Source organism: Pelodiscus sinensis, chromosome 6, assembly GCF_049634645.1.
Source record: "Pelodiscus sinensis isolate JC-2024 chromosome 6, ASM4963464v1, whole genome shotgun sequence".
Classification (NCBI taxonomy): Eukaryota; Metazoa; Chordata; order Testudines; family Trionychidae; genus Pelodiscus; species Pelodiscus sinensis.
Genome location: NC_134716.1, coordinates 49,907,531 through 49,930,603, shown reverse-complemented (window position 1 = coordinate 49,930,603; position 23,073 = coordinate 49,907,531). Strand labels below are relative to the sequence as shown.

Here is a 23,073-nt window from a genome sequence, read left to right as displayed (position 1 = left end):
CTAGAGTAAAGAGGTTAAACCTGTATTGCATAGTTTAATGGGGACTGATAAACAATACTATATAATTTTGGGCCTAGTGATGCTAAGGAAATAATGTTATAGTGCCAAGTTGTTTGATTAATTGAAAGTGGAAGTGTCATTAGCATTGATAGCCTAAGCAATAAGACTATTTATGTTGAGTTCCTATAGTTCTTGTCAAATTCTGGAAATTATAGAGAAGAAAGGGAAAAAAAATCCATGGCCCTGCATACATCTAACTTCACTTATTTCTTAGTGAAAAGAAAGGGCAAATGGAATGGTGTAAGTAAGCTCATTTTCCAATTGTTATTTGGTTAGAAAAAAATGTGCCTTTTATTTTATGTCCATCTCTGCATTACTTATTCCTTTCCCCAGATGTAGACTGTATCCAGAATCTAACTAAGTATACTGTACCTTCCTTTGTGCAAAATTTCCAAAAAATCTAAGTATACTGTACCTTCCTTTGCCCAAGCAAGCAAGCTTCAAGAGCTATGTATGATAGGTATTTTGGAGAGGGTTTTATAGTATGCTTCCCCCATTAAGAACAAGCAGAAAGGATTTTTGTAAGTGGTCATCTGGCTAAATTCCTGTACCAAGTGATTAATGCTGTTGGAATTTTACTGTATTATTAATTATGTGGTAGAGTGCCTTGACCCTCCAGACATCCTTGTATTATTTAACTCTAAATAAATACATACATAAATTTGATGCTTGATAGCCTTAACAGAAGAGGTTTTTAATTTTTAGTCAACAATATTAGGTTTTCAAAATCTTGTATGGCTTCTGGAAGCTGTTATGATGCTACTTGTTCTTGTTTCATTTCCTTTTATTAGTATCACAAGGATTTATGCAGCAAACCCCCAGACTACTGATCACAAAGTGGAATGAAAAGGGACAATTTTCAGTTCCATGGTGTTTTATTATCAGTTGTCTTTCCTGAGCAGACCCTAATACACCACCAAACAAATACTTGCTAAACAACTTTGTAGTTGAATAATTAATTGCAGTGACATAAAATACCTCAGACCATTTCCTTTATGCATACTATAAGTGATTAATATTTGGTTGATATTAAATGCAAAGGATTGCCTTCCTTTAGATCTCATCTTTTTTTTCTTCTATTAAGGTAGTTGGTCCAATTAATTGTGCAGAGAAGGGTTATTAACAGTCCAGCTTAGCAGTGGGCAACCTACAACCTGGAATCACATGTGGCCCATCAGGGTTCTATGTATGTATGGCCTTCAAGACATTTTGTTCACTGTTACCCACACACAGTGTTGCCAGATTCTGGTCCACTTAGTATTTTCCATACAAGTATTACTAAAGCGTCATGCACACAAAGTAAAGGCACATGAAGTGTGGTGCATACTGACTGCATATAACATTGTGAGAGTTGTGTTCACCCTCTGCATCCAATCAAAGTGCTTCTACGATTTGATTGGCACAACCTGGAAATACGAGGTACACAAGTGCCGTTAGCAAACCTACCTTATTCCAGGACACTGTCTTGATTATGAATAGTCTAGCAGCACCTTAAAGATTAACAAAACATATATATGGTATCATGAGCTTTTGTGGATACAGCCCACTCTTCAGATGAATGGAGTATAAAAATTCAGATCCAAGAATAAATAGGAGACGGGGGGAGGGGAAAGGGAGGGGAAAGAAAGGAAAAAAAGTAGTGAATTAGATTGTTCAAGTTAAGAAAAACTGATAGAAACTGATAGGTGCAAATTGTTCTTAAGTACTCATTGTTAGTTGGTTAAGTCATTAGAATGTGGAAGGTAGTGTGTGAGCCAGGTAATTCCTTTATTCATACCTTTATGATATTTCCCAAACTTGTAAATGATCTTAAGTTCCAGTGCATCCCTGTGTATTTGGCTCTTGGAATTGGCCTGAAACATCACAGTGACTTTGAGATCCACTAATGAGTGCCCAGGCAGGTTAAAGTGTTTTCCAACAGGTTTTTGTGTGTTGCCTTTTCGGATATCTGATTTGTGTTCATTAATTCTTTCCCGGAGAGACTGTCCAGTTTGGCCAATATACCTGGCAGAGGGGCATTGCTGGCATTTGATGGCCTAGATCACATTAGTGGATGTGTAGTTAAGTGAGTCCCTGGTGTAGACGCTGATGTGGTTGGGTCCAGTGATGAAATCGCTTGAGTAGATATGTCTTGATTAATGTAAGCGGGGGAATGGTCCCGCTATTCTGGGGAACTTTCCTGGCTTCTATACCACCCTGGTGAAATGGACCAGCGAAAGGATCTGAGTCCCCGCTCCCACTTCCTTTACCCCACGGCCTCCCTGATCCTGAGGGCTCCCCCTCCACTCTCCTGAGTAGCAGAGCCCTTGAAACCCCAACAAGGCTGGGCCCAAGTTTCCTGGGGTTTAATCCCCGACCTTGTAGTCACTAGGGGCAGGAGTTAGGGTGTCCCCACTCCGAGGTGCTCTCTTTACACTGCAGGCCTTCTTGGCCCAGTGATCACTTCATAAGGTTCAAAGCAAATACAATTTATTAAACATCAACTGATTAAAGAGAAAAGAATAAGAAAAAATGCGAATGGTTAAATGAGAACACACAGCCCTGCTCTGTAGCACCGGGATATCAAAACAGCAGCCTGCAGAGTGTAAGGACAGTCCACAGTCTCTTCCTTAGAGGCGCCTTAGGGGCCTTGGATGTGCTGCAGGAGGGGAGGGGGCTGCAGGCTGGACACGCTTGCTCTGGCAGTGACCACACAGCCTCAAGCTCTAAGTGGCCAGACCCCTCTCCCAGTCCAGAGCCTCTCCCCACACTTTGCAGTTCCCAGCTGCTCACCACATCCAGCTGCAGGCTGAGCTGCTTGGCCAGTCTCTAGCTTCTTGCGTTGCTTCTCTGTTCCTTTTGGCTCTCTGAGCACTGCCAGTCTGCTGCTCAACACAGGGTCTGTGCTCTTTGAGCTGTGTGTGTCAGGCTCAGCTGCTGCAAAAACTGCCCCTCAGCACACAGCTTGCACTCCTTGGGCTGTGTCTCAGCTCTCTGTTCCTTTTGCAGGACTTCTTCTGCACACTGCTTGGGCTGTGTCTCAGCTCCCTGTTTTTGCAGGACTTCTTCTGAACACAGCTTGCACTCCTTGAGCTGTGTCTCAGCTCTCTGTTTGCTCAGAGAGAGCCAGAACAATCCCAGCTCACAGGGAGGACGGGGCCTGGCCTCTCCCCTTCCTCACTGGCCTCTCCAACCTGTCAATCAGGCTGAGCTGGAGTGTTGGCTGCTTTCCATTGTCTCTGGGGTCTGTCAGTCTCATGAACCCTTCCCCTTCTGTGAAGTTGGGAGTTGGCAAACCAAAAAACTCCCACAGAGTTTTAGTAAGGGGTAACAGTCCCCTTACATTAAGATGGTCTTACAGCTCACTGAGATGAAGGAAGGCCACTCATATGGTCCACTCACTAGCCTCGATCGCTAGGATCAGCTCAATTTAGGGCTTGTTTATGGTTCTGGAGTCAGTAGGTTTCATGTGTCAGTGGTGTGAGTCAGTAATAATGGAAGGTTCCCTCAATTTTTTTCCCTCCCACACTTTACCACATCAATTACACAAGAATTAACAGCTTTATGTCATGAAACCAACTGAATTTAAAGGATCACTACAGGATACCATAAGATAGAAAACCTCTATGCTGCATAGCAATTTATTTACAACAAGGAAACTTTGATTAGATTTTACTTTTCAACAGGAAAAACAAAATGCTTAGTACACTATACATAGTGCTTCTATATTGCACACAAACAACCCTCTCCCCGCCCCCATGATATAAATGGGCTTGTAAAATAAAGTTTTAGAAGGGTTTTTTATGTTGATTGATCATTATAATTCTTTTACTCACTATTGTAAATTGTAGGGGTTCATGCTTCCCTGACCCATATAATAAATGTTCTCTCCCAGTTGTATAAAGGTTTCCCATTATTCTGATACTACTGACTGCTGAAAGAATGGATTGTGGTTATTATATTGTAATAGCCAAAAACATAAAAATGGAGATAAATTATTGGTTGGTGCTGTTTGTTTATATGAAGGTAACACCTAAGAATCCCAGTCACGAATTGCGCAATACTCTGTAATGACTATAAAGTGAACAAAATGCCCTCTAGATGTAGTGGAGCATTTAAATCCTCTGATCAAGCTAATAATCCTTCTATGTTTAAAAATTAAGTGTCTATACAGTACATTTGGGGGTTTTGGTTAGTTTTCAGTACAGACACAGATATTATGATCATTGTAATTAGGTAAAGCACAAGCTGTGCATGCATTGAATATAAAGAGAGTATCTGACGTATAAAATGGAATACATTGTCGCCCAAATTGGAAAGTTATTCACATAACACTGCAATATTAAGTTTCAAATATATACCCAGTACTGGAAATGTGAAATCAGATTTCATGCTATTAATTGACATCCGAACATATTTAAAGAGCTCCAACCTAAGCTTGGATAAAAATTACATTAACCTCTTCCAATTGTTTCAATGATATCTTCAAAAACTACTTTGCAGTGGTTGCAGGGGCCATTTGTTCAATTAATTTTAAACGTTAAATTAAAAAAATGACAAGCTAATTTTTTTTTTCCTTTCTATGTCTACTTCAGAGTTGAATGCAGTCCACACTAGCAATCCTATCAATCCAATTCCCTCAATGGAGCCTATCAACCATCAGTTTACTGCTTGCACTTTACAGTAAAAATCCATAGATTCAGAACCAATCTAAGCATCACTTATGTTCTTGACTTATTAACTTGAGTAGGGCCCATCTTCATGTTTATTTAATGCCCTCAAAATTGATGAAGTTGGGGCATGAAGGAGCATATGTGTTCAGAGGCAGAAGTAAGGCCATCATAATGACAGCTGTTGCACTTTGAATATTGACATGTTTTGATTATGTATTACTAGCAGACTTATCCAGTGTAGCTTGGGTCTTTCAGGGCAGGATCTTGGGGACGTGTGTGTGGGCGGGAGAGTACAGGAGGCTGTGGGCTAAGGAAGTGTTTTCTCCTTCCTAGCCCCCAGACTGCACGGGACCTGTTTTCTCCCTCTCCCCAGGCCACCCTTGCATAGCCTGTATGAAATCTGAAAATTATCTTTAAACATTCAAAATATTCATGCACACAGATAATTATATGTATAGAACTTTATGCAGCTTGATATTTTATGCAGTTAAATTGAAGATATGAAAAGAAAGTTTCAAGGAAACAGACTCATGATCTACTAGATTTGTTTATAAAGAAACAAATTGCCAGTAAGCTTAGAGAAGAAAAAGGCAGTTAATTAAAATCACAGCCTTATCAGTTGATATATATATAAGATTCTTCAGATAAAAACTCAGACAAATAGAGAAATTTGTCAGCCTTTAACCCAAAATAAATGTGATTGATAGTTTACTTGAAAAACCAATAAAAGTCAAGGAATCTCTTGAATCTTTAGACTGAATTACAGCTAACATTCACCACATCTACCACATCAACTACTCCATTCAAGGAAAATCCTCTGGACAAGGCATCTGTGAGGCAAAGCCTCTTCAAAGAATAAGCAAAAACTCTCCCAAAGAAACACCACTCATGGCTTCAGCAACTTTGATGTTGTGACAAGAATTTAGGTGAACCATTCCACTAGATCCTGCATGCACAAAGCATTGCAAATGGATTAGCTTTGCCTTTACCCACAGGTCAGATACGTGTAACTAGACCAAATATTCTGAGCTAGAGGACACAAGAAATAGGATTATAATTTGCCTGTATTGTAACTTCAATCAGTTCCTTATGGGAATTTGATAGGCCTAGCACAAGCAGCGGTAAGTCCCAGTTTTCTATCTGCAGCAAATACCCCCAAAACACTCCATAGTTTTCATAAAGCTTATTCATTGTAATGTTTTTACAATCAGTTTTATGTGACATGGAAATTCAAATTAAACTTTTTTCCTTTATGTATTGTCATCTTTATGGCTTTTATATGCACCGTATATTGAACTAGATTGCCTTTATAGAAATGGAGTTTGCTAATATACAAGAAAAAATTTGATATTTACAGAAATTAAATATTTCCAATTAAATTTCTGATGTGATCTCCCCCTCCACTTATTACATATTTGCTGAGTTCTTTGGCATGTATTTAGAAGAAACATCTCTATAAAGGTGTTTGCTATGGATTGCCACACAATCTAACTCTACGGGCATCCATTGATTAGTTGGTTTTTAAATAAGCAGAAAATGGGAAATGGAACTTTAAAAAACCCATTAATGGAATAACAACATTTTATCAGAGCTTATTCGGGCTTTTGATTGACATTGGTTATCTCAACATGAGCAAAGCTAATCTCAGTGCAAGGTCTTGACTAATATTAGAAAGAAAATTTAAAAATGAATGTACCTAGTGAGTTTAAATCAAACTCACAAAATCAAGGAAATTCAAAAATTTTAATTCATTATTTAAATTGTAGTTCCCCTCTGAACACAGATCCTGTAAAAATGGCATTGCAGTATTTTGTTGTATTTCACTTCTACCCTCAGTTACGAATATTTATTTGTAAGCAAGGGCCAGAAATTTGTCAACCTTGATTATGATATGTGTGAAGTCGACCCAGTGAAATAAACTACTTGGGGAATAAGATGGCTTATGATAATGATTTTTTCCACCTTTGAGCCTTTCATGGTGAACAATGGATGAAACCATTAAGATCTGTTCATTGTGGCTGTAACTTCATATATCTGTAATAGATTCCATATTTGTAAGTTATCTAATAATTCTGCTGAAAATATGCAATACAGAATAGAATCCAGACTTTTCTCCATAGCTGTGTTCACCCAGCAATATATATATTTTTCCACTAGAGTCAAGAAATATGTCACGTAATACTGAGAGAAGGCAGATCTGCTGTGTGTAAAGGGATACCATAGTTACAGTCACTTTTTTTGGCTCTGACTTCAACTGCACTACAATGTATATTGTTTCTGAATATATTGTCATATATATACATGACAGTATGTACATGGTACAAAAACAATATGATCAGTAATCCTTGCAATAACTTAAATAGTAAACTCAATTCACACTTCAGTTTGTGTGGTTTGTTTGATTTGTTTAATTATGGAAGGAGAGGGATAGGACTGAAAAGTTATTGCAATATTCTATGAAAAGCTAGTTATTTCATAAGGCAAATAAAATGCTGGTATTATAGTAATATTATGGTTCCTATTTTTCTAAAAGAAACATTGCAGTTTATAATGCAAATAAGCTAAACACAAATAAAACGCTAATAGTAGAGATATTATTTTTAGAGTCAGTTTATGTTATGGAACAGACTATGTGAAGAAGCTATTTTTAGCAACAACATAAAGAGCTACAATTTTCTCTGTTCTAAAGATTGCTGTCCCTAGAGATGCTCTGAGAGCCTTCTACACTTTCAGTTTTTTAAACAGCTAGTTTTCTATCACGTATGATTAATTTTTGTTCACTACTAGCCCAGCTCTGTATTAATTTTATGTGTTTGCAATTCCCTTTGAAATCACTGAGTTTTGGATGCTCAGGAATGCAGGACATGACCCAATCTTTAACTATTGGGGGTGGGGAAACATGACTGAAAAGTACTCCATTGTTCTGTGAAAAGCTGGTTGTTCCATAAAATACTGGTGGTATAATAATATTGTGATTCATATTTTTTTTTAAAGCAGAGTTGTGGTGAGGATTAAGTTTAATTCCTGGACTTGTGAGGGAAATTATTTTATAAACAATATTCAGAGAAAAATGGTGTTAATTTAAAAAAGCACTATTTGCATTCAGTCTTTTAACACAAACTAGTTTTGTAATAATAATAAAAGAGGGATGGCTTGGGCATTTGCATTATATGTAATAAGGACTTTCATTTGTTATTACATCAGTAAATCACAAAGATTACCATGTGTTTGAATATTTGCAATGCAAATTACCTTATGCATACATATTAACTATTGTAATGAAGCATACAAGGAAACATTGTCTTTACTGTTCTCAGTTCACCATTTTTTTTAATTGCTTGTAGTCCAGCTTTCCTTAGAGCACTGTTGGATTACCCAAATCTCATGCCAGCTTCTAGCTTTAGCTGGCATCAAGATATGCAATCAGAAATTCTTGCCAACCATACTGCTAGTTGTGCTTTAAGGCTAATTCAAAATGCAGCAACCTCTTCAGAAAAAAAATTAGTGAAGTCCTACAGAAAATGAACACACTGGGCTTGCTTCCACTGAATTCAGTAGGATTCTTCCCCACTCACTGATTTGAGTGGGAACAGGATCTAAACACACTGGGACCAAACCACAGGTGTTATACTTTAACATAGTTCATTTAGTTCAGGTCACAAATCAGTACCAATTAAGATCAATGGAGGATCTGCCCTATTGTGTGCTAAGATGAAAGTATTTCAATGAATCACAGAAATATAGCTCTGGAAGGGACCTCAAGAAGACCTCTGCTCTTTCCTACCATGCTGAAGTAGGACCAGGTGTACCTAGACAATCCCTAACCACTGGTTATCCAATGGCAGAGATCCAAAACCTCTCTAGATAACTTTATCAGAGTTTAAATGTTAATTTTCCTAATATCTAACCTAAATTTCCCTTGCTGCAAACTAGGCTGATAACTTCTTGTGGTGCAAACTTCTTGTGCTGCCTTTAGTGGAACATCTTAAAAATAACCTGTTATAGATTGAAGACTGTTATTTTATTGCTCCTCAGTTTAACTTCGGTAGAGTAAGCATGCCCAATTCTTTCAACCTTTCCTCACAGGTCAAATTTTATAAACTTCTTATCATTTTTGTTGCTCTGCTCTGTACTCTGTCCTATTTGTCCACATCATTCTTAAAGTGTGGTGCCTAAAACTGGACACAATATTACTAAAGCCTTATCAGTGCCAAATAGAGGACAAATTACCTCTCATGACTTATATTCAACAATCCTGTCAATGCATCCCAGAATGACATTTGATTTGTTTGGAACTGCATCACAATGTTGACTAATATTCAATTTGTGATCCATTATTGTCCCCAAATAATTTTCTGCAGGATTGCTATCTAGCTGTGCATTTGATTTTTTCTTTCCTAAGTGCAGCACTTTCCACGTGTCTTTATTGAAATTCATCTTATTGATTTCATATCAATTCTACAATTTATCAGGATCATGATGCATTCTAACCGTGTTCTCCAAAGGGCATAAGATTTTTATACAATGTATTAATGACTTAGGACTATCAATACATAGCTCCTGGGCTCCAGCTAGTGCATTTCCTGATCCCCCTCCCACCGTATGGGCTTATGAGAAAATTGTGGAAAGGAATTACTCAAAGGCTCCAGACAGTACAGGCAGAAGTTGCCAAAGCAAAATGTCCTTTTGATATTCAGAGAACTTTCTACAATATCTTATTAGATCTCCTTTGCTCTGTGCTGATTGGCTGTTTCAACCCTTCTGTACCACAGCTCTCTCTTCCTCCCTTTTCCTCACAGTCTCTTCACCTCAGCTTCACTATGCACCTGCCTCTCTAACCCTCTTTTCACTTGCCGTATCCCCTCACTAGGGACCATTTACTTCTCTGCATTTCTGCAGTGGCTAACACGATGGCTACGTCTAGACTGGCATGATTTTCCGCAAATGCTTTTAACGGAAAAGTTTTTCCGTTAAAAGCATTTGTGGAAAAGAGCGTCTAGATTGGCACGGATGCTTTTCTGCAAAAGCACTTTTTGTGGAAAAGTGTCCGTGCCAATCTAGACGCGGTTTTGTGCAAGAAAGCCCCGATTCCCATTTTCGCCATCGGGGCTTTCTGTGTAGACAGCAAAACAGTTTTTAGCTGTCTGCACTGGCCCTCTTGCGCAAAAACATTTCCGGAAAAGGGCTTTTGCCCGAACGGGAACGTCAAAGCATTTGCGCAAGAAGCACTGATTTCGGACAGTAGAACGTCAGTGCTTTTGCGCAAAATCAAGCGGCCACTGTAGACAGCTGGCAAGTTTTTGTGCAAAAGCGGCCTTTTTTGCAGAAAAACTTGCTAGTCTAGACGCAGCCCAGTGGTGCACACTCCTGGTCAGCACTTAGGCATTAGCCTATAAATATTTTACTTTCTGTCAGTAGTAGCTACCTATTATTGATAATTCTGAGCTTTTCAAAACTGCATGAAAAGATACAGAAAGGGTTGCTATACTAATTACAGCTCTCAGGCTGTAAAGTCGGTCCTTTATTACTACCATTGCCTCCAACTTTTAACAAAAAGCATTTTTTCTCCACAAATTTGGAAATTTAAGGATGATTGCACCCACTAAGGGTATAACTACACTCAAGGCTGCCAATTGGGGAAGGGGTGGAAAGAGGGCAATTGCCCAGCAGTCCGGGTGACTTAAAAGGGCCTGGAGCTACCAGCCACTACTGCTGCTATCGTGATGATGGCAGCAGCTGGAAGCTCCCTGCTGCTTTTAATTCACAGTAGTTTAAATCACCAAAGTGCTAGGGGCTGGTCTGTGCCATGTGCACCATTTGGCTGCCACCTGTGGTCCAGCTCCACCACATCCATGTGGGGACGCCATGCTAGGCTAGCAGCAGTTGGGCTCCTGGGATGCTGATAAGAGGGAAAAGGGACAGCTCCCTCAGGTCCTTTAAGAGCCCTGGGCAGTGGGGGCCAGCCCAGCCCTTAATCCCACCACTTCTGCCTGTGGCCTTTCCAGTTACGGTGGCCCCAAGCCTACCCTCCCATACCTCGCCCAGGAGTCTGCCTTCTGTCTACACTGCAATTGAAATCCTACACCTGACCCATGACATCTGAATCGAGCTCATCAGGCTTAGGCTAAGAGGCTGTTTAATTGTGATATGGATGTATGGGCTCAAGCTGGGGCTCAGGATCTAGGATCTGCCAAGGTGGTACTCAAATACAGAGGTAACTAACAATAATTGTTTTGTTTATATAAGAAAATTCATTTACAGAAGAAGAAGAAGAAATAGCAATATGTAGAAATTGTGTGTGAAATTAATAACTTTTCTAAATACAATTACGTGTATTTTCTTCTGAAGAATCTTTTGCTAATAGGTGTTTTTATCCTCTTGGTTCTAGCATAATAGGTGGCTATTATCTATGAGTAGCAAACTATTTAAGGATGCTCCCCAGTCTAGAGAGGTTTGTAATAAAGTGAATTAGTTAAGCATTCTGAAGCGGCAGTAATGTTTGTTCTGTTATCAGATGTCATCTTTGCTGATCTGTGCTGTGCATAGAAGACAGACTTCAATACAAACCTCAAGATCTAATTAGTGCTTCAGTTCACCCACAAGACTCTGAACAGCATTTCCTATCTAATGAGCACTTTCCCCCTTTTCTATATAACGTAATTACAGACCAGCCTCTTTCCCATTAATCAAATAAATGAAAACAGCCTGCATTTTCTTTTCTGTTATATTATTGGGAACATGCTTCCAATTAAATCTGTGTTTATCTCAGCAAAGAATGGTGTGACTAAAATGTATTTAAGAAGGGTTAATAATATTTTACTCATCTTTATTGCTTCCCATCTGTGAGAGTACCAAAGCACTTTACAAAGAGTAATGAACGTTCAAAACAGTTTATGAGAAACTGAGACACTGAAAGGTTGCATGACTTGCTCAAGAGTGGGTCAGTAACATAAGCAGGTTTACAACCAAGATATTCTAACTCCTGGTCATGTGCTTTAACCACTAGATATAATTTAAATTAGTTACATTTAATAATCTGACAGTTACATTTAGTAAGCAGGATATCTTTACCAGAGAAATCAATAGTGAGTTACACTAAATGATATTGGCTTTACAAATATAGTATGATTGGCAAGCCAGTACTCTACATCCTCATGATTATAACACAGATACTGTATCATAATCTGGTGTGGGAATGAGGAAATCTAACAATTTTTTTCAACTGAGGTCAGTTTGCTTAAATTAAGACGCTCTCTCCATTTGCTTAGTGCAATAGGAATTATGAATTATGTAGAACTGTTCAGGTGTGTCTTGACCTAAATCCAAATTTTTGTTCAAAAAAGAAAAAGCCTCAATCACTCAGCTTCTGTAATAGCTGTGCAATAAGGATCTGTACAAATGGTGGTTTATGTATCGATAGAGACTTATGAGAAGAACTGAATACTTTTCAAAATTCAACCTGTACTTCATCATGGGCTCAGTCCTGCTCACACTGAAGTCAGTTCTACCAAAATTGTTTACATGATTTACTACTGTGTACATGAATGAATCCATCTGGTTTTCCAGGTAGAATAACTAAAGATAAGCACAAGATGTCAACCCATCTTATGCCCATTGTGGGCATTACTGTAATTTAAATAATAAAATATACATAATGAATACTCAATATTTGACTTGAAAACTGTGATTTGAAAAGTAAACCACAATAAGTGAACAGGTGTTCATTGGGTTATATTTTTTTACCATTTTCCCCTACCTAACTGCATTTATTCTCTTCCCTTTCCAGATGCAGCAATTGTTCCATGAAAATTACGAACATAATCGGAAGGGTTACATACAAGATCTTCACAACAGCAAAATACACACAGCCATCACACTTCATCCAAATAAAAGGCCAGCCTACCAATACAGACTCCACAATTACATACTGAGTCGCAAAATTTCAGAACTACGCTATCGTACCATCCAGCTCCACAGAGAGAGTGCCCTCATGAGCAAGCTCAGTAACAGTGAAATAAATAAGGAAGATCAGCAGCTAGGAATGATGCCATCTTTCAATCGCTTCCAGCCCCATGAAAGGAATGAAGTCATTGAATGGGAATTCCTAACAGGGAAGTTACTGTACTCTGTGACTGAGAATCAGCCACCCAGACAAAGCATAAATAGTGTTTTGCGAGCAGCATTGGATGACACAGTGATGCAAGTAATGGAAATGATAAACGAGAACTCTAAATCAAGGGGAAGGCAGATTGATTTCAAGGAAATACAATATGGCTACCGTAGGGTTGATCCTATGCATGGAGTGGAGTATATCCTGGATTTGCTGCTTCTGTACAAAAGACACAAAGGAAGAAAACTGACAGTTCCAGTGAGACGTCATGCCTACCTTCAGCAATTGTTTAGCAAGCCTTTTTTCAAAGAGGCTGAGGAACTGGATGTGCGAAACCTTGTGGAGAATATCAACAGTGATACTCAGTCTTTCTCTTTTCTTTCAAATTCTTTAAAGATTTTTTCATCCTTCCAAGGCACCAAAGAAATAGGAGGTCACAGTGACAAGAAAATACATATTCTTGTCCCTCTCACAGGAAGATACGACATTTTCTTGCGATTTATGGAGAATTTTGAAAAGACTTGTGTCATTCCCAGACAAAATGTAAAGCTAGCAGTAATTCTGTTCAGCTCTGATTCTGGGCAAGATTCCAGCAAACACAGAGAGCTAATTAAAGAATATCATAATAAGTATCCGAAGGCAGATATGACACTCATTCCTATGACAGGAGAGTTTTCCAGAGGATTAGGTCTTGAAATAGCCTCATCTCAATTTGACAATGACACTTTGCTGCTATTCTGTGATGTTGACCTGATATTCACTCCAGACTTTCTCCAGCGCTGTAGAGATAATACTATTCAAGGACAACAAGTTTATTATCCCATCATCTTTAGCCAATATGATCCAAAAGTGATATATGGAGGCAACCCTCCAGCTGACAGTAACTTTGTTTTCACAAAGAAAACTGGATTTTGGCGAGACTATGGATTTGGAATCACTTGTATTTACAAAAGTGATCTACTGAGTGCTGGTGGATTTGATACCTCAATTCAAGGCTGGGGACTTGAGGATGTAGACCTCTTCACTAAAGTAATAACTTCTGGGCTGAAGGCTTTTAGAAGTCAAGAAGTAGGAGTTGTACATGTTTTTCATCCTGTTCAGTGCGACCCCAATTTAGACCCTAAACAATATAAAATGTGCTTGGGGTCCAGAGCAAGTACATTTGCATCTACCATGCAGCTGGCTGAACTCTGGCTAGAAAAGCACTTAGGTGTCAGATATAATCAAACTCTCTCCTGACATGCCAGCTCATTCTGCCTTTTTGGGAGGAGTTTACCTCGTTGCTGTTTTGATTTTATTGTCATATTTTTAAACTCCTCTTTGTCTTCCAAAGGGTGTATGTTGACCTCAAACTAGATGAGACTGCTGTACACTAATATTTCCAATTCCTTCTGAACTGATTAGATGAGTTACTTTCCTATTCGCTTTAGTCAAAATTGACGGAACTCATGGCAATCAAATGATCCCATGGAGCACATTCATCAGGAAAGACTGTATCAAAGGAATGTTCTCTCTGGGCTTTAAGATGCAATATCAGTCTGTGTTGTGTTTGTCAAACTTAATGTGATACAAATATTTACTGGTGAAGGTACCACAAAAGTGCTTTATGCTTCCTCTGGGGAAGGAACTCTGTAACATAAACTTGAGTTTTATAATTTATATGAGGACTTATATATATATAAACACTACTTTTCTTCATCTTTAGAATTTTTAAAGTAAATGAATAACTATGATTGTATCTTTATTTTTTAAAAAAAGAAAAATTGAGGTATCTTTCCAAATGCAACTGGTACTGGCTACCAAGGTCCTTAAAAGTCTTATTGTAATAATGAGCTCCTTATTATTGTCTGTTCTGTGTGAATGAACTTTATTTTCTCAAGGGATTTAATCAACTACTCATGTACATTTTAGAAGCTTTGTGAAAAAAATGTCCTTCATTTGCTGGCAAGAAGAAACTATGACAGAACATGATTATTTATAATAAAGTATAGACGTACAGTATTCTTTTTCAAAACAGAGACTAAGTTACTGTGTCTCTTTAAAATGGGTCTCTACAATAGAAAGGATTTTCTTTCATATTCCTTTCGGAAAGCTGCACCTGATATAAAAGGTGATAAGTGTAGTTAAAATTGCCTTTTTTACGTTTGTGCATTAATATTTGCATTCAGAAACTAGCCATTGTAAAATTTCAAAAATTGTAAAAAAAAAAAAAAAAGTATGGAAATTTACTTCTGCTGGTCAAAGTTCCTTGCCAATATATTTATACTAAACAAATGTTACAGGACTGTATTAAAATGTATCTTTCCAGAAAGCCTAAAATCAGGCTTTTAAATGGGGGAAAGGGACAAAAGGGGTCAGTTACCCTGGAGCCTGGCTATTTAAAAAAAAGCTCCCAGCTACCACTGCAGTTACAGCAGCAATGGCAAAGACTGGAGACTCAGATTCTTTAAATCACTGCTGGAGCTCCGGTTGGTGCTGAAGGGCTGCCTGGGGGAACCTAGCCTCAGCCCGATCCCTTCTGCACAAAGTCCCACCTCTTCCAGGAACCTGGAGACACCTCCCTCTCGCCTTGCCGGGGACCCAGCTAAGTCTATCAGCTGCCCTGCCTGAAATTGTCATATTATGGATCTGTATGGTAATTAAAATGAAACCAGCATAAGAAAAAATAAATAGAAAGTAAATTTTTATACTTAAGTTTTTGTATAGGGAAACTGTGTGACCATTTTAAATATTGTTCATATTTTCTTTTCAGGTGGTGCTTTCTTCCACAACATTTCTTTTTAATCTTTCTTTTTACACTTTTAGAATATTTTACTTGGAGTCTTTGCTAAGAACTCACAAAGCATACACAAGAAACCATCAGATTTTAGCCAAACTTGAGTTCATATTTTGGATATATGTAATAACTAACGTAGTTGACTTCAAATGATATTGGAAGGAGAGCTGGGCAAATGATGAAAATAAAAATTCCTCAAGTGTTGTTCATATGTTTACACAAATGTGTTTTGACCATGTTCAGCTTTTTTTGTTTTCTCTTTCTGAGTGACTGACAGGCAGGGAATTTTTCTAGAGACAAAGACCTGTTGACCACCCAAGACTCCATCCAAGACTCCTGCAATGGTGACCAATTAATTACTGATCCCATAGATCCCTCCTAGCTGGCAGAAGACTCAGTAAAATTAAAATCTAGAAATTAATCTTTGTGAGAAGTACTCTGATGTCTCTTGTGTTTCAATTTAATGTATTAGCCTGGTATATATTAGGAAGCATAATCTGTGAAACATCCCGAAATTCATAGTACAGTAGTAGTATATTTGAATTAAACACAAATAACAGCAATAGGCAAAGGGCAACACACAAAGTAGCTCAAGCACTGGGACAGGTGAGCTCATTAACAAAAATCACAGCATAAAGGGTGTGTCTAGACTACAGGGTTTTTTTTTTTTTAAAGTGGCCTTTTTTCGATAAAACTTCCCCTGTATCTAGACTGCTGCTGCGTTCTTTCGAAAGTAAATCAAAAGAATGCGGCAGTTTTTTTGACTGTGGAAAACATCATTTTACGAGGAAGAATGCCTTTTTTCGCAAGTGCTCTTTTGAAAAAAGGCACTATGTAATGCAAACTGGGTTTTTTCGAAAGAGAGCATCCAGACTGCTTGGGTGCTCTCTTTTGAAAAAGCGGCTTGCTTTTTCAAAAGTACTGGTTTTAGTCTAGACGCTCTTTTTCAAAAAAGGCTTTTTCAAAAGTATCTTTCAAAAAAGCCTTTTTCGAAAGAGGCTTGCAGTCTATACGTAGCCAAAATGATGGAGTAGTACTTCCAACACCTTTTAGTTGAAGTAAGAGAAAACTATTGCCATTGTGTTTCATCATGGTGCTGATGGAAGTTGGTAGTTAGAGCATGAATTGCAATTGCCCAGATCACCTTGGGAGAACCCATCTTCTCTCCTTTTCCTCCTGTTCAGCCCAATGCTGCTGATACACTTTTGGGGAAAGTAAATTTCAGAGCTATATTTGAAACTATTTTTGGAACCCAAAAATGTAGGTTTTCATGAATATTTATGCCTAAAGTGCTTGCACTCTTATTCGATCAGGTAACCAAGAACAGGCAATATAATTAGTCTGACCACACACAATTAACCAAGGTAGCTCAAATAGCAAATATCAGAAAATGAATACTTGTTGGTAAATGTCTGTGATCAGGCCATAGACTTCAAAGAGAGACCAACAATTTTGATCTGCTTCTCTGTATTCCAGTCTAATTACATTGGATAGCTTATTGGCTATTTGCTCAGCTCACATTAAAAATAGAGACCAAAATGTTCATTGTAGAGGCAATGCTGTACAGAGGGCTTGCGGGTTTGAGTCCTAAGTGATATGAACAAAATGTTAGTAATTACTATTACAGATATTTATTTAGTGATGATTTATTAATTTGTTTACATGATTAATTACTTTGTTACCAACCTGATTATAAATGTTCATTATAAAATACTGCATTGTTTTTGGAATAACTATCTGAGACCATGCGAACTTGCATTAGTTTGTTTAAGGTATAATGCCCCTTTTGGTAAGATCAAAATAAAAAAAAGACAAAAATGTTAGAGTGATGTTATGGTTGTATAGATTTAGGCTGAAGTGTCCATTGTTTACTTTTATCCTGTTTTAATCCTATTTTAACTGTAAAATGAAATGTCTTGTATGCTATCCCTTTGCATACGTGCAGTCAATGGATTAATAATGAAATAGACTGTAATGTCATAGTACTTTGGAATGGAGATATGAGAGTTGCTTTAATTTTCTGATTACTGACAATGGCTTGTGCCTATTGGTACTTCTGTCATTTTGAAACAGCTCTGCTCAGAAAAATGAGAAAATTAAAAATAAGTAACATCTTTGGCTTTTTCTCCTAATGCAATGTGCTATTCACATCAGTTAAATTACTACACTTACATCTTCTAGGCTAAAGGATCTTTCCGGGGCAAGTTCACTTGTGTTCTCTACCCTGCATAAAATACACTTGAGGAACAACAGGACATGGGGGCACAAGCAGTCTACATTTTATTGATCAGTTCACCAGCGTGTCGGAGACATTTTCAATAGTGTCCTTTGTGAAGCCATTTAAGGGTGACAGTTACAGTGCTCCACCTAAAATTTTGACACATGGTTGCCAATGGCTGTAATGATTTTAATATATGTAATATGAATCCACTAAAAATTTTTGCTATGTAGAGAGAAAACTTCTATAGAGCACATTATGATCAATTTTCCACAATGAAGAAACATGGTCATTTTAACTTTTTGGGTTTTCTTAAAAAAAAGTGATTAATTAACAAGGATTAGTCACAGTTCATTTCAGATGACAAAAAAATCTTTAAGACTTGGCGAGAAGACAACTGTAGTCTATTGCGTTTATTTTCCTGCATCAGTTGAAATGATTAAAAAAACATAGCTGAGAATTAGTGTATTTCTGTCTAGTGAAATGTTTATGCCTGAGCTCTGTTTTAAAAAGGAAAAAAATGATACCTCACAGCTTCCCAAAGTTAGCAAAACAAACAAGCAAACAAAAGAGGCTGTATTAGAAACATCTGAAAGTTTAGTTGCAGTAGTGGTAGCAGTGGCAGTTACGGTGCTGAAATCAATATTGAATAACAGAAAAAAAAACTTATTTTACTTTAAGTAAAACCAAAAGTTAAGTAACAATTTGATCAGATTCTTTTATTCCTTCCTAATGTTCTGCTTTTTTATTTTTATTTCTCTCCATCGGCATTTATTCACTTGCTAATTATCTAGGTTTTCATGCTTCACTCTCACTTTCCCACTTCAGTTTTTATTTAGGTCTTCCCTTTTCTGTAAATGTTATCACAGCATATGAAAGTTTTTTAAACTGTGATATTTCCAGTATGGTTTTTTGAGATGTCACTGCTATAAAAAAATACGGAGCTAGAGTACTTTGCTGAATGAGTTTCCAGTTCTGTTGCAAAGAGTTTCCATTTGCTTGTCACTTTAGTTTATAAGTATCCTGTACTTTATTACTTCATCTTTCCTTGTCTCCTTCAGCCTGGAATCCCACCAAAATGAGGAAATCTTTAAAACTAGGAAAATAATGCATGAGAAGTTTCTTGATTCCCATTTTTGCAGTAAAACAGCATAGTTGGATTTACAGAACTGGATTAATCATATCTAAGTCTAAATCTAGACTTCTATATACTAAAGTCTTTGAACTAGATAATAAATGAGGATATTGATAATATAGGCATTGTGGAAAGTTAGTGGAATGCGGATAACCAATGGGACAGAGTAATAACAGGTACAAAATAGATTGTGCCTGTGGGGAGTGTTACTATATGTGAAAGAAAGCATTGAGTCAAATGAAGTTAAAATCTTAAATGAATCAAACTGTACACAAAATCTCTTAATAGAAATTTCATACTTGAACAATACAAGTCAAATATTAGAATTATACTACTGACCATCTGACTAGGATGTTGTCAGTTACTTTAAAATGTTCAGGGAGAGGCAATTTTTGATTTAATCCTAATGCAGCACAAGGCTTCGTCCAAAAGGAATGCTCCTAAATGGAGCACAGGCTCTGGTCCAAGCTGAACTACTCAGTAATAGCCATCATGATGTAATTAAACTTAATGTCATAATAAGGGGAAAATGTAATAGAAACTCAGAACAGAAGCATTTCAATTCAAAAGAAAAATGAAGACGCCAGTTAAATGGAAATTTCCCAGTCACAAGGGTAAAATGCTTGCAATCTGTATGTGTAACACTGACAGGCAGAACTGAACCTGGGACTTCTGGATTTTAGTGCATGAGGTTCTACAGCTTGATCTAAAAGCCAGCTAGTTCTCTGATAAGGCTGTAGAGCAAACTCATTCGTTCTCTCTCTAAGTAGTTTAAGGGCCAGTGCATGGGAAAGTGAACCACAGTAGATGTGTGGTTTACACACAGAGACTATTTACTAACAGAGCCTCAAAGTAAACATATTTCTCAAATAAAGTAAAAACAAAGATGACTAAAAATATTCCACCATGGCTAAATAGTAGAGTAAAAAGAGGTGGTTAGAGGTCATTCTTTATAAATTGGAAGTCAAATCTTAGTGATAAAAATCAAAAGCAGTATCAGCTTTGGCAAGTCAAGTGTAAATGTATAAGTAGTCAGGCCAAAGAATAATTTGAAGAGCAGCTAGATAAGGATACAAGAACTAATAGCAAAAAGATGTTTAAGCACATCACAAGCAGGAAGCCTGCCAAACAATCAGTGGGATTAATGGACAATCAAGGTGCTAAAGAGTACTCAAGGAATACAAAGCAACTGAAGAGAAATTAAATAAATATTTCCATCAATGTTTGCTGAGAGACATAAGGGAGATTCCTACATCTAAGCCTCTTCCAAAAAAAAAAAAAAGTGAAAAAATCTTTTTCTGACTCTTCTTTGCAGTCTAGACATAACAATGTTTCCCAATTTTATTTGGCCACAGGACCCCCAGGGATGCCTTAAAAAAAGGCCTCTGCCACGTTTCAGTGAGCTGCAATTCCCGCTGCGGCACTGTCTCTTTAACAGGGGATGGAGGAGGCGTGCTGGCTTTTCGCAGAACCCTTGCTTTTGCTTTGTGGAACGCCAGGGTTCCATGGAGCACCAATTGGAAAACACTGGCCTAAGACATTGACACAGGAGTTTTCTGGAACAAGTTGATAAACAGCAATAATTCACTGGGACCACATGATGAGCACTGAGGAGTTCTGAAGGAACACAAATATGACATTGCAGAACTGTTGAGTGTAGGGTAAAAATTGTTGATTAAATTAGCCTCTTTACTAGATGAGAGGAGGGTAGCTAATGTGGCACCTATATTTATGAGAGACTCCAAAACTGATCCTGGCAAATTACTGGCTGGTAATCCTAACTTCTGTACTAGGTAAATTGGTGAAAACTACAGTATAAACCAAAATGATCAGACACGTGGAAGAAAATGATTTTGGAGAAAAGTCAACAAAGCTTTTGAAAAGGAAAAAGGTGCTGTACCAATTTACTAGATTTTTTTGTAGAGTGTCAAAAATATGTAGACAAAGATGATGCAGTTGATACACTGCCTTTCAGCAAGCCCTTGACAAGATCTCTCATTAAATGCTCTTAAGCAATGTAAGCAGTCATGGGATAAAAGGGAAAGTCTTCTCATGGATCATTAGGTGGTTGAAAAGATAAAAAACAGTAGTAATAAATGGTCAGTTTTTGCAACCGAGAGAGAGAAATATTGCAGTCCCCAAGGAACTCTACTGTTCCTAGTGCTGTTCAAAACTAATTTGGAAAAGGCATGAACAGTGAGATAGCAAACTATGCAGACAGTACAAATTTACTCAAGATAATTCAGTTCAATGCTGACTGTAAAGAGTTAGAAAGGGATTCCACTTAACTTGGTGATAAAATGGCAGATGAAATTCATTGTTGCTGAATGCAAAATAATGCACAATGGAATACATAATCCTAACTTAGACATACAAAAATATGGGGTCTAAATTAGCTGTTACCACTCAAGAAAAGGAACTTCTTGTTGCCATAGACCATTTTCTGAAAATATCTACTCTATATACAATAGCAGTCAAAAAAGCTAACAATGTTAGGAACCCCATTAGGAAAGGGATAGATAATCAGAAAATATCATAATGCTACTATATCAATCCCTGGTATGCCCACATCTTAAATATTGTATGCAGTTCTGGACTTCCAATCACATAAAATACCTACAGAAAAGTTTCAGAGTTATGTACACCAAAGTTACAGGCTTCAAACATTTCTCTCATTTGGAACCTAAATTACACAATCAGGCAGCAGGAGAAATAAATAAACAGTAAAAGGCAAATACAGTCCAGTGCTGTGTTAAACATAAAGTACAAAGAAAAGGGAGTTTGTTTTAAAAAGAATGACAAGGTAAAGGAATTTTCTGTGCTTGTTTAATTTAAATTAAGATGGTTAAAAGCAGCACTCTTCCTTCTGATTCAAAGATTTAAAGTTACATTCAATCAAGGGCTATGTCTACACTGGCAACCTTTTCCGGAAATGCTTAAAACGGAACAGTTTTCCGTTATAAGTATTTCCAGAAAAAGCACGTCTACATTGGCAGGATGCTTTTTCGGAAAAGCACTTTTTCCGGAAAAGCGGCCGTGGCCAATGTAGACGCGCTTTTCCGGAAAAAAGCCCCGATCGTCATTTTCGCGATCAGGGCTTTTTTGCGGAAAAGACTACTGTGCTGTCTACACTGGCCCTTTTCTGGAACAGTTTTTCCGGAAAAGGACTTTTGCCTGAACGGGAGCAGCATAGTTTTTCCGGAAAAACACTGACAATTTTACAGTAGATCGTCATTGCTTTTCCGGAATAAGTGGTGCAGTGTAGACACAGCCTCAATGTTCAGTTGTGAACTTTTATAAGAACAACCCTAATATTTTGTTCAGAGCTATGAGCATTTCAGAGTTACAGACAATCTCCATTCCCGAACTCCATGTCCACAACTCTGAGATTCTACTGTATTACAATTGGACAAAGACAGCAAAGGGAAACAAAAATAATTAGCATTTATGGAACTGATTCCATATGTGGAGAGATTATAAAGACTGGGACTTTTCACTAAGGGAGGCTATATGAGAAGATTATAAAATGATATGGAGAAGGTAGAAGGGTAAGAGTTATTTCCCTTGTCATGAAACACAAGAACTAGGAATAACCTGATAAAATTAATAGCCACATGGTTTAAAACAAATAAAGTATCTCATCACAAAACTTTCTGTCAAACTGTGGAACTCTTTGCCAGGGAATGTTGTAAAGGCCAAAAGTAGTATAACTGTGTTCAACAAAGAATTTGATATATTCATGGAGGATAGGTTCATCAGTGGCTATTAGCCAACATTGTCAGGGATGTAGTCCCATGCTCCTGGTACACCTAAACCTTTGATTGCCAGAAGCTAGTACTGGATCGTTCTAAAGTGCCCTGCTCTATTCAATTCTTCAGAATATCTAGGATTGGCCTCTGTCAGAAACAGGATAATGGGCTAGATAGATCATTGGTCTGACTCAGTATGGCTCTTCTTATATTTTTATCTCTGTCGTATGTTAATAAAATGATCATTGATCATTAAAAACATAAGAGAATACATACATGGTTAAGACAACACACCCCACTACTGGCACTTTTGGTTAATTTTAGACAATGGTTTAACTAAACAGGTGAGTCTGTACTGCAATGGGCAGCTCAC

The 23,073-nt window shown here is 37.6% G+C and overlaps 1 protein-coding gene across 1 annotated transcript in view; it reads left to right on the top strand.

Annotated features, from left to right (window-relative positions):
- CHSY3 (chondroitin sulfate synthase 3) overlaps window positions 1–17,713 on the top strand; it is a 242,096-nt gene extending 224,383 nt beyond the window's left edge. The window contains exon 3 of the mRNA XM_006131872.4: window positions 12,499–17,713. Coding sequence (XP_006131934.3) covers window positions 12,499–14,061 — 1,563 coding nt within the window. The 3' untranslated portion in view covers window positions 14,062–17,713. The remainder of the gene's footprint in view (window positions 1–12,498) is intronic.
- The last annotated feature ends 5,360 nt before the right edge of the window (window positions 17,714–23,073 follow it).